Genomic DNA, 13231 nt, shown 5'->3' with positions numbered 1-13231 from the left:
ACCCCACCCACCTGAAAACACTAACCATCAGCAAAACGCTCACATTGTCTGATCTTTTTTTTTTTTTAAATCACAAAATGTAAAATTTCGTGTATTAATTTAATTACAAAGTTTGATCTCATTATGGCGTCAGTGTTTTTATAATAACCTCTCTCTTCACTGATGGACTTCTGGTAGAAAATATTGAATCCTTTGTAATTTACTTATTCATATTTGTCTAAAACAGTCACATTTTACGACATTTAGTCTATAAGAGAAATCAGAATCAGCATAAAAGGCCCAGCATGTGCAGTATATTATACATACATATGAGTACATATATTATGACACTACATCATAAAAGTAGCTCTGGTGCGTAATTTAGACAAACAGACACCAAGAAAATTATTGTTGTGACACAAATTTTTTTCTTCCATTGAAATGATCATAATAGCGACCACGTAAATTCGAAATCTTACATTCCCACACCCAGAGATTACAACGAACATTTGAAGGCAGCACCAGACCACCGTCGGCAGGTTAAAGCAGAGACAGTTCAGGTCGTTATGGTAGGAGAAACACAGCTTTACAAATTCATCTTTGATAACAGTAGCAATATCGGATAACCCATTAACTAGGTGCTACCTTCCAGGGTTGTACTGACAGCGTGTTATTCAACGACACCTGTTTCATGTGCACTACATTTCCCAGGGAGCCACGGGTCTCTCAGTGCCGTATCCAGGAAGTCGTGTTTGGTTGTCAGGCAAACTTTTGCTTTCTGTAAAATGTGTAGACTATCTCTCTAAACTATAGTTTCCTGCAACAGGTAAAATGTATTCTAGGCAACATTACAGTGTAATATTCCTTTGGAAGTACATTTCGTTGGGATTAACTGAAACTAGAATAAATTTCCTTCCGCATTATGTCAACATTGGTCCAAAATAGACAACGCTAGTTTGTTAGCTAATTTAATGCTAGTAAGATTAGCATATTTAATGTTATTTAGATAATACAGATATAGATTCCTACTTTTAGTAGTACTTAGTATTTTATCTTTCTCAGAAAGACATTCGACCAAGACACTTTCATATTGTTCATTTCAGGTAGCCGTGAGAGATGAGCTGCTGTCATGGGTCTGTACCCCAGGAGGTTCGGCCTGGTACAGCACGGGTCCTAGTGACTGATCTAAGTGGATCAGGCCTTGTCAACCCAACTCCTGCCACAAAAGCCTGTGAAGACTCAGAGACAGCAGTGGAGCTTTACCTCTCTCCAGAGAGGCTGGTAAGTTCTCAGGAGTACCTAAGGATACAGTCAGTATTCATCCCACTGATACACCCTACTCTCCCTTGTCTTTCTTTGATTCATGTGGATAGTCTATGTGTTTAATATAACTTAATTACAAGTTATTTGTGGAGACTTGGGTTGATGGATGACAATGGACATGTCAGCATGGAGATAAGATGTTACATTTACTGTATGCATCCTGTCTGTATTATTATGTGCGTATTGTGGCAGCACAGGCTGTGCAGATTGCTGTTTCAAGGTGAGGTAGGCAGACAGAATTATTTCACACCACATGCTTCACATAATTTGTTACATCAAAGTCATAGGTGTATGTCCTAGGTAAATATTGAATAATGATCAATTAATGACAAAATCCAGTTTGGTATGCCAGTCAGAGGTCAACTGTTGTGCTGATAATTTACGTTCCTCGCAGAAAATGCTGTGTGGAACTCGGGACCTCTCTCATGTGACCTCGCTGGAGATCTGCGTAGACACACAAGAAAACACACTGGGTAACTTTGGTAAGATATACAGTACAGCAAGGCATTTATAAAGGTTAATCATGGCTTACTATTTCAAACATTATTGCACAGGTACGAGGTGTTGTTATTACAGCTCACTGTTTGTCATTGGCATTGGTTTTATTTCTTTACATCTAGTGTTCCTTATGCAAACATAACACACTTAGTGACTTGTATTATATTTAAATACAGTGTTCAAAGATGATTCCTAATAGATGTTTAAAAACAACACCAAGACAATCACGAAGCAGAATTAGACAAATTGCCCTAACACACACTATGTGTCCATACTAGATTTCCTGTCAGGTGTGCTAACCTGAGGGTAAGAATGAACTGATAATGGTTGAGGAACTTATTTATTATGGTCACATCTGTCCTCAGAGAATCCTGGATTGCACAACAAGTGTAGGCATGACACAGTGTTGTCTGTACATGTGTGAGTCATGCCCACCATTATAGATGCTACACCTCTTAGCTAATTTAGGTTGAACACATGATGTGGTGCGTTTGGAATTGAACCAGGAAATAATCACCGCACTATGACGTGAAGTAGAGAGAGATGGTTATCTGATGGTTATCTGATGGTTATGGTTTATCTGATGATCTTCTAGGTGCCTTCTTGCCTAAACTGGCACAGCTGAAAATGAACAAAAGCATGATCATGTCAGTGAGGTAAGCGCAAAGTTGCATAACATAAATACTGTCTTTTTGTTTTTTTCCTAGTCCTTGAAAAACAACTTATACATGAACACTCATACAATGTCAACATTAGCTCATGGAATATTACAGATTTCTCAAGAAGCTGCAAATCCTGAAACCAAAAGTGCAATGCAAAGTTGAACAAAACTGAATTTGTGCTACTAGTTTTTTAATTCCTGTCATAGTAGAACCCATTTCATTTTTAGCTTATGTTTAGAAACAAAGCAAGTTTGTCCAGGTCTTTTCTCAAAGAGAACTGTAACTTGACCTTGAGCAGCGATGAACCCATTGGGATTACTGTCATGCTTTACACTGGTCACATGTGTGCTACAAGACACTCTTTAGCGAAAGGATTTGGAAGCCATAAAAAAGACAGTCCTTGAAGCAGAAAGGCAGGCCAGAAAAAGTGCAGTGTGATTGAAGTGCAGGTGTAGAGCACTGTTCTGCTTCAGCCAAGGTTTTCCAACAGGGACTTGTAATACAGTGTTTCTGTATGGAAGATGCACATTGAAGCTTGTAAACCAGATGCCAACAGATGTTTTGTTTAGTAGATTCTTAGAGATAGATACACATGGAGAACAGGTTCACCCACCTGCCTCACAATAGGACACAGAGGGGTTTGTGGCATATCAGCTTTCAGATTCATCCATTTGGACAGTCCCAGAAAAAAAAGACAGGAAATATGCAGTTTCCACTTTGATTGCAGCTATAGCAGTGTCATCAAAATTGGAAGAAAATAAATAAACCTCCAGGATTAGACACACAAACACACAGATTGTAAATTGTCCTCATAACAGGACAGGTGGAGAATTGTTACTCAAGAGACTGCTGAGGGAGAAGAGAGTACAACAGAAAGATAGGGAGCTGTCTGCTCCACCCTGAGAGTAGCAGAGCAGAGCCAGCCGGACGTGCACTGCCTCTGATAGCATTTCCTGCTCTGGGCTGTGGGAGCTGTAGTGGAGAGGGTGTAACAGGGTTGTAGATATACTGAATGAGCCTCTGCTGGAAGGGTCAGAGCAGGCCTCTGCTGTAGAGACAAGTGGGAGGCAGAAGAGAGGCCTGCATGTGGGGAAGAGAAAGGGGCTTCAAGCTTCAGTGGCCAAGGGACTGGATAGTCTTTGTCATGATTCATAGTGTTGTGTAACTCCCTTCCCATGCTTCTTAAATCAAATTTATTCTATTTTATCTCTTTAGAGACCTGGGAACCACCCTTTCCCACCTGCAGGTGCTGTGGATGTCTCACTGCTGCCTACAAGACCTAGATGGCATTTCTACTTTTTCTTCTCTTAAGGTAGACTTTAAAGGTTACAGATAGCTCTGTGGAGAGATAATTTAACAACTGAGCAAATGTATTTCTCATTTTGGTTTTTAAATTTGTTTCATTATTTCCATTTGTCATGTTGCACTGGTGACAAATTACAGTGGGATTACCACAGGCCATTCCCATATCTATACAGCATATACTAAAATTTTCAAATTTTCTAATGCTAGAATAGCTGTTGATTAGCAATCAGAGGTCTTGTGATCTTAAGATCCAAATCTCAGTGAGGTTTCATATCTGTCTCTCTGGCTCTTTGTAAGATAACTGCCTGTGTGTCTGACATGTTCCCTTTCTTACTGAGTCTTTCTCTGTGTAATACATTTTGTGTCTTCTGGTTTTTCTATTTGTTTAATCACATCTCTTTTCTCTCTCCATTTCCTTTTTTTTCTGACAATCCACACTATCTGTACTTCATTTCCCTGTTCTCAGGAGTTGTACGTGGCCTATAACACTGTGTCAGACCTGAGTCAGGTTGGCATGCTGGAGAACCTGCAGCTGTTAGATCTGGAGGGGAATGATGTGGATGACTTAGTCCAGGTCCAGTATCTGGGATTGTGTGGCAAACTCCAGACACTCACGCTGGAGGGAAATCCTGTGTGTGTGCAACCGAACCCCACGGCTACTCAGGTAGGGTAATGTTCTGCTCATGTTGTACATAAAACTAAATAATACACATTTGTCACCACCTGTGAAAAGAGTTTCTGCTTGAATAAGGTAACACAGATATCTGTCTGCACCTGTCAGACTCTTTGTTGTCATGACCAGCAATTGTGTTATCATTCAAGGGTGTTAATGAAAGAATAACAACACAAAAAGAATATCTCATGGAGATATGTGTGTTTTTATGTGTTCTCATGTGTATCCAGATTACAATTATGATATTAAGAGAGTACACTGAAAATCCTGGATTCATGCAACTTGAAAGAACCAGTACGAAGTAGTGCAAGGGTCAGAGTCACAGCAATTTGGCAAACCAGAGAACGGAGGTGAATAAACTCTGGGCAGAGTTCCTGAAGAGGAAGTGTTGTATTCAATTGATGTTGTAAAAGCCAACTTGCAAATGCAACTCGTGGGTCTGATGTAGGTATCATTCAGTTAGTTGTGTCTCTGGGGCTAGCGCGCCGTAAGCCCTCACAGCTTTGTCAGATAATGGCTAAAATGTAATTAGCGTGTGCTGAGACATGAAAGTATCTGTGTGATCTCACCGCCCTGTATCTGGGTCTTCAACACACCAGACAGGACAGTGGGAGAGCAGGAGGCATCAAAATAATCAAACATAACAGCCACATAACTGACACACTCTTCTGTGGAGACACCATGACACAGACGTATTGTTTTATGATTACATTACAGTGAGTATTGGCTCTCTTTTAAAACTGGCTAATACATAATTAATGTCATTTAAATGTCCAGTACATAAAGCAGCTCACCCCAGACCAATTCAGTGACATACAGGGTAGAAGCTGCATTTGCACCTTCCATGGATTTGAGACACAGTGTGCTTTTATTTTTTTGGGCCACTGTGAATGTGTTTATTTACACCCACCAGCCGAGCATTAATTAGAAAACTAGGGCAATGAGGGGAGATGCTGAGCTGAATATGCATTAGGCCTGTGCTTTGTAGTGACTGAGGGGGTCTTGGGTTTGCTCTCTTGCCAAACTATCACTCCTCTTGCTCCACCACACACACACACACGCACACGCACACACACACACACACACCCACACACACACACACACATACACACACACACACACACATACACACACACACACACACATACACACACACACACACACATACACACACACACACACACATACACACACACACACACACATACACACACACACACACACACATATCCGCTTACTTCCTCTCACTCAGCCCTCATTCTCCTCCTCTTTTCTCTTTCGTTTCCTCCTTGCCAGCCTTTCTCTCCCTTTTTCATTCACTGCATCTGTGTGGTTTGGTGAAGGACAGGAGTGCCATGCTCTAATTTGATCGCTTGGTAGCTCAGTGATTTACTGGACTCTCTCTCTGCTCTCTCTCTCTTCCTCTCTGTCTCTCTCTGTGTGGTGATAAAAGACCAGACCTCAGTGCAAAGTGCCCATTGTGGACTTCAGTAGCACTAGTTATTAACCTGCATAGCTTTATGTAGTTTCCCTCAATTTGAATATGCTAGGTTCCATAGATGTATTAAAGAATCATAATGGTAAAAACAAGTGCAAAAACATATCATGAAGATGGCCAATATGCCTTCTTAATGTGATAACTATTTACACATTCAGCACTGTCCTATGTTAGGACTGCTAGCGTAACCATGGTTTGGTTGACTTTATAAATCAGCACTTTTTTAATGTGGGTCAAAATGCTGATGTCAGAGTCCCCTGACATCTCCTTTACAACTTATCCTGGTTCTTTATCATTTGTGGGGCATCATTGTAGCCCATATTATATAGTTATGCATTATTTAGCATAGCTAAATTACAAAGCACTTTGAGTATAATGGAATCTAATTTAGATTAGAATTTCAGAATTGCATGATTCCATTTTTTGGAGCCAAGTGGAGTACCAAGCACATCATTAAGTGGATCAGTCGATGTCAAGCACACATCTGAGTAGTCTATTCATTAGATTAGTCATCGATGAACTTAGAACCGATGCGGCATGTTGAGCGGCAGCAACTCTTTTATATCATTTTAACTAGCACATAAACTGTATCCACTGCATGGCCACAACAGGAATATATTCATTAGTGATATTTTCATACACTAGGCGGTCCTAAAAAAGACAGTTACATAATGCATTCATGGCTTTCAGTGCACAAAAGGATACACACTGTACATACCATTCATCTGAAATAATAAGATGTTTTAAATAATAGGTTTTATAGTTCACTTTATAAGTTCCCCATTAGCTACCTATGTCTGGCACGATTCACATGCATCAATTTCTACACATTACACCTATATTTTTTTTACCGGACAAGTGTGTAGGATTTAGCGGGATCTATTGGCAGAATTGGAAGATAATATTCATTGTTATGTTTTCATTAGTGTACAATCACCTGTAATTAGCTTTTACCTCTCACATGTACATTGGGAATGGGTTCAGTTCCATGGAGTCCACCATGCTGCACCACCACATTACCTGAAAGTCACGTTGGTTCACCTACATGCTTGAAAAGCTTCACTGTTAGATGCCACTAAATCTTACACACTGGTTCTTTAACCTAAAGTGCATGTCTCTAAAAGTATCGGTTGTAATTCTTTTGTCCAGTTTTTATACCAAAGTGTAACATGATGTAAAGTCACAATCTGCCTCTTCTCCCTCTTTGTCCCTTTTTCAAACACCCGTCTCTCCTCTACATTTCACTCTTTCTCTCTCTTTCCTCTTCTCTTCATACCCAGACTGCAGACTATAGATATCGGGCTGCAGTGAGGGAGTTAGTCCCTCAGCTACATTACCTAGACGATGTAAGGGTGGAGGAGGATGGGCTGAGCTGCAGCAGCACCATGGGAGAAGACTGGGCCATTCTCCGAAACTCCATCAGAGACCGCAACTCCTCTCAGGGTGCTACTGAAGACGGTGTGTGTATGTATACGTTGTTTTGAGTCAGTCAACCCAGACCCGTTAATTACACTGGTGTATTTAATGGGCCACTCACTTTTGTCTTTGTAGGGGAGACAGCAGACAGTGTGTGTCCTTATAGCAGACCCAGTTCAGCCAGGCGCCCTGCTTCCAGCCGCTCCTGTGTCTGGCCGCTCTTGTCAGCGGGCTCCAGACCCCACACTGGCTCCAGACCTATGTCACTAACCAGGCCTGGAGTTCTGTCCCCTCCTGGATCCAGACCAGGTTCTGCAGACTCAGATCTAGCAGCAGTGGAAGCAGAAACCAGCATCATGACACATGGTTAAGACTCTCAACAGCAGTCTCTACTCAACAGTGCCCCCAAGAGGACTTATTTGTCATAAAAGTCTAAGATTTTCTGAAATCCCTCTCTTATCTGTTGATTTTTGAAGGAGCTGGTAAGATCCTGTTCTGTGGAAACCCAGTCCAGGCTATTCGAGCGAGGCGAGAGAAGCTGAGGGTATGTGGTGTGTGTTGAACAACAGAATTCCTTCAATTCAGTGAAAAAATATTTTGTTAAACAGATCTCTGTTAATTAGTTATCAAATTAATCTGCACCAATCCATCATTTCTTGAACAATGTTTCCCATACAGCAGAGCATTTAGTGTTCACTGAAAAGAACAAGCTCTACGGGCTTTGACAGGCCATTATGGTTGTCTGGCACATCTCTTTAATATCATGTCAGTATAAACAGAGAGAGCTAATTATTAGAAACCTGAGAGGACTGGCGCAGTGGTGGAAGGACGCGGGGGATGGAGATGTGTGAGGGGTGCAGCAGTGTCAGAGGGACTTGACAGATGGGGCTCTCACTGCCAACACCATGTGATCTGTTTCACCGCTGCTGTTACACTGCTGCTGTCACTCTCTGTTTTCTTCTTACCTCCTGTTAAGCCTACCCCTGTTGTGTTTGCTCTCTCTCTGTCTGACCATTACCCAGGTGTATATTCATAATTGATGTTCTCAACTTTTAGGCCTCTATTCTAATATTGTCTTTCCAAGCATCCTCTCCTAACATCATGCTCATTCTCCCTCTCTTCTGGCTCACAGACGGCACCAACCAGGACTATTTTCACCCCCTGTGACCTGCCCATCCATATACCAGAGCACACGTACGACCTTGAGGAGCCTGATGCTAGAGAACGTGGTGATGTGTTCGCTGAGCTTAGAGCTTGGAAGGAGCAGCACAGCAGGTACTAAGTACTTACACAGCTCTCCTTCTCTCTTTTTCTTAAACTGGAAACATACTATATTATATAAGCTGATTCTTAATCTCTTGCTAAGACAGACCAACCAATACAACTTATACAACCAGTGTCCTTCTACTTGGTTTTACAGGCGTCTCCAGGCCATAGAGACAGAAAGATTACCACAGGTCCTGGTCATTCAGCACAATGATAAAGAAGAGGAGGAAGGTGATGATGAAGAGGAAGATTTTGGTGGTATGAGGAATGACAGTAGTGATGGAGAACATGGAGACGAGAAGCACAGTGACAGCCTCTATACTGCCTCATCAGATTCCTCATTCATGTCTCTTTCCCCAGGTGAATACTCATTGAATGAATGTGCTTCCTGTTGCTTATAAAAAAGACTGGGAATGTGAGAGAATATAGAATGCTGATGGTAGTCCTTCAACAGGAACATCTACTATAAGATAACAAGATTAGCTCAAAACATAGTATATGGCTAGACTGCATCATAGGCTATTTGCATTCTTCCTTGTGTCAGCCAGTTTGAGGACAGTTATTGTTTGATGTGTTCGTTCTACCGGTATATCTGTAGAAGCACAGTAGTTATTTATTATAGTTATTTCCTTTAAACTACCACTCCTCCACCAGTCTACCTATCGCTACCAGTGGCCATGGTTACAATGGCAAAAGGCAAAGCGAACATAGAGCGTTTTGTGTTTACAATGCATAGGTTAAACAAACCGCAATGCAAACTTGAAGCGCACTTTGAGAGGTGGTCTCAGAAAACCAAACTGAACTGAGCCCACATTGGTACACGTGAAATGCTCTACTGCATGATTTAAAGGCTCCCCTAGTAGAAACTGTTTGCATCAATTAATTTTTCAAAGAGCAATGGCCAGTGGGTCTACTCCAACCCAGTCACGTGGCATTCAGCTGACCAATGCTGGAATTATGATCACTCAGTCAGTCAGTGACATTCATGATTATAGGGCTGGCCCTGCTATTATGGTCCAAAACAGACATAACAAATTATTATAAACCAGCAGATAACAGACATTGATGGCAGTCACTGAACCTTTTGTAATGATTTTGCTTTCAGACCTGTATCACAGAGAGGCCTTATCCCCTGACATGGCTCAGCTGTCCCTGTCCTCAGACACCACGCTGTCCCCTTCTCCCCCTGTCAGTGCCACAACAGCTTCTGGTAGTCGGAACCTACAAGGGATTCGTGCACGTAGGCTTCGACTCAGCCAGGCCAAATCAGAACATTCAGCTGATTCCAGCGGAGTAGGGAGCTCCCACAGGACAGGTACAACAGCAGGAGACACAGACCGGACACTCCAGAAGATCCAGCATGTGACCAGGACCTGTGTGCCTTTGTTACCCCAGGCTGCACACATACCTAGCCAGCCACCAACGAAAGCGATGGGTGAAGGGCTTGTGGATTCATGGTATGACATTATTAAAATTGACGTTTGTATATCGGTGTATCAAAAGTATATGTATTTATACAGCATAAACATAATAGATTAATTTTCTGCTTTTGCTGTTTGAAACTCCTTTATAGCATAGGTCATTAGAATGGTGGACTTAATTCTAATATCTATTGCTTTTGTAAAATAACCGATTTGAACAGTTGAATTAAGATATCATTTTAGAATTGAATATATCACTAAACTGTGATTTGAGTAGACGGTAATTAACACTGTGTAATACTTTGAGTGAAACTTTATTCTTCACATTTCCTTCACGTTCCCTTTCTTACAGTGCGGACATGGACTTATCCATTCTGCAGTCTGGTGACAAGCACCTTCACACTCCTCAGATGTCCAAACTCCTGGACAGACCAGTGATTACTCGTCCACACACAGCCAGGGCAGCGCTACAGAAACATCACCAGCACCACATACTCCAGCCCTGCAGAGGGAGCTCACACCCAGATTGACACCAGAGTGGGCTGATGTTTGGCTGCATTGACAGTGATGAGTATGATTATTGTGTGACTTTTCCATACCCTGAAAAAACAGAGTGGTAGCATGGAGGCCATTCAAGAGCAATTTGCTGTCAAGCTCGCTCTCACCATGCTTTAAAGTACGTTTGGATTACCAGTATTGCCATAAGATTTAGTTATTGGAGGCAGTCCCGGCGCTGTTGGGACTGACTCACCAACATCCTTTAGCATTAGTAATTGTGTAAATAACATGAGTGACAGTGTAGTTGAAGGACTTGCTATAATGAGGTAATTCCTTTAATGCGAGTGAGTTGGTGTTAGCTAGATTAAAATTAATGTGGGATGTAATTAATACCTCACATTTGCATTTCTCAGGTTTAAGTGTTTCATTATTATAACTCAAGTGCTACCTTGTATTTTACCCAATAAAAAAAATGTTAATAAATTTCAGATTACTTTGGTTCTCTTTCATTAATGTTGAGATGCGAATTTCATAAAAGATTGAGTTTAGCCAAGATTTCTTGCAGTGATAATGATTGTCTTGCTATTCATGGTGTAATAGTGTTATATGGCCACTTGATGGCACTATCTGTAAACATTAATTCAAAAACTATCACTCACTTCAACCTCATTGAGCAAACGATCCTTCAAATCCAACTCTGTGAAAAACAGGATTCATTCCTTTTTTTGTTCATATGTCCATACCTAAGGCATTTACATCAGAGACTGTCATCTACAATATACATATACAAACATAAAGCATGCAAGCCTTCCCTTTGCACACTGCTAATACTGGAGAAAATGTTTCATACCGTATTGGCAGATACATAACATGAGTAACAGACTGGAACAAATCAACTCCACTTAAGGTTCATATGTTCTGTGAGATATCCTATTGTTCTCCAAGAGTTAATGGGAAACTAACTATCCATTGTATTGTGAAGGGCAATCTAAGACAAATTTTGTTCTGAGACACACTTATGACAAACAGTTTTTGGGTAGATGAAGCATAAAGAGGCAGTCACATTAAACACCTTAGTTCAACAGGGTATATAATGTTGAGAGAAGTGGTTTGTTTTGAAGCTGTCACATGAATTCTTACATGGAATTTCATTTCAGGGGAACCGCTACAACCAGGACGCTGACGTTTCCAAACTTGCCCGGTGTTATGTATGAATACCTGATGTGAGCATGCACAGACACACATTAGAAAGCACTTCCCATATTTCTGGCGTGCATGCGTAAGTTCTGTACACAGAAACAGGAAGTAAATAAATGAGTCAAAGTACCAAAACACAGGTAGTCATAAACCTTGAAAGTGCTCCTCTCTACAGTGTTGGATTAAGAGGTGTACACATGTCAGACACAGGAATGTATGATGTGTGTATACATGTAAGCGTGCATATCCATTCAACCATTCGACATCTCTTACATAACATGTTGTATTTCTTATCTTCTAGTAATTCTTTCCAACTGCACCACCTTCGATCATCTTTCTCACACGGCTGCTTCATTTGTGGGATTGTTTCTCTCCCTCGCTCCCCGTCAGGCGTTTTCATCCATTCTCCCATCACACTGGTACTATTACATCTCAAGACACAAATGGAGGAGAATGGAATGAAAAGTGAGGCCTTTTATGGTGTTAAAGTGGGATGGTGTCCACCTTCTCTCTCTGTAATTTCTCTGAAAGGGATCACTCTCACATCTGGTCAGGACCTAATCTGGCCTGTACTTCCACTCCCCAGTTATTACCAGATAATATAACAAACCAGGAGGGCCTGGGCTTTATCTACTGATTTGAGATAGTAAATATTGCGAGAAAAGCTGAAAATTGGATTGCAAAGAAGAACAATTTCCTCTAATATGTCTGATATATAGCGAAACATGTTTCGAAAGAAATGCGTTATTCAAAAAAACATGCATCTGTATTCTTTTATCTGATTTTAAAAAAAAAACCTGTGGATTAGAAAAATCAGGGTCAATGGAGATGTCTTTTTATCAAACATCAAATTAAAAAAAACAATTATAGCACTGCAGTGCCCCTGCATCATAAATTTGCTTTGTAAAACTTTTCCCCTGAGGATGATTTAAAAAAAAAAAAGAAGAAGAAGTGGATCATATTATTAAGGCAAATATAACAGCTAATAGAGTGCATACAAACAACATAATTCCCTGTCTGTCACGAATACACACACACACACCCACATATACATACATACAAGGGTAAACAAAGTGACATTTCTGACACAGTGAAGTTGGCAAAGTGTGTCAGCACATGCTGTGAGCACCATACCAGATGTGGTTGATATGATTCGATCATGTCAGGTAGGTTGTAGTTAGATCCCCCAGAACATGCCATTAAAGCTATCTGACACAGGATGTTTGTAGACTAATCTAATCACATGCAGTACTGCTGTATCTTCATGCTGTAACAGCAGCTAATAAGATGGGTGTGAATAAATTACAGGGAAACATTTAGTGACAGACAACACACCAACAGTGAATGTTATCATGGAAAGGAATGCATTTTTTAATTTTATTATTATATAATAATATTACTGACTTGAGGCAGGCCACGCTGTAACTGAATATACCTACAGTATGAGTTCAGACAGGCCCAGCAGAAGCTGTTTGTACAGTACATGTAAGACCAC

The 13231-nt window shown here is 40.9% G+C and overlaps 1 protein-coding gene across 1 annotated transcript; it reads left to right on the top strand.

Annotated features, from left to right (window-relative positions):
* The first annotated feature begins 761 nt into the window (after positions 1-761).
* lrrc56 (leucine rich repeat containing 56) lies at positions 762-10598 on the top strand. Its single transcript, XM_022754644.1, has 14 exons — positions 762-805; positions 1083-1260; positions 1697-1784; positions 2396-2456; positions 3678-3774; positions 4234-4431; positions 7219-7396; positions 7490-7720; positions 7831-7898; positions 8487-8629; positions 8775-8851; positions 8915-8980; positions 9726-10077; positions 10394-10598. The coding sequence occupies exons 2-14, from the start codon at positions 1096-1098 to the stop codon at positions 10569-10571; spliced, it is 1902 nt and encodes a 633-aa protein (XP_022610365.1). The 5' UTR covers positions 762-805; positions 1083-1095; the 3' UTR covers positions 10572-10598.
* The last annotated feature ends 2633 nt before the right edge of the window (positions 10599-13231 follow it).

This window comes from Seriola dumerili, unplaced genomic scaffold (assembly GCF_002260705.1).
Source record: "Seriola dumerili isolate Sdu_G_001 unplaced genomic scaffold, Sdu_1.0 BDQW01000219.1, whole genome shotgun sequence".
Taxonomy (NCBI): Eukaryota; Metazoa; Chordata; class Actinopteri; order Carangiformes; family Carangidae; genus Seriola; species Seriola dumerili.
This window is presented reverse-complemented; position numbering and strand designations above follow the sequence as displayed.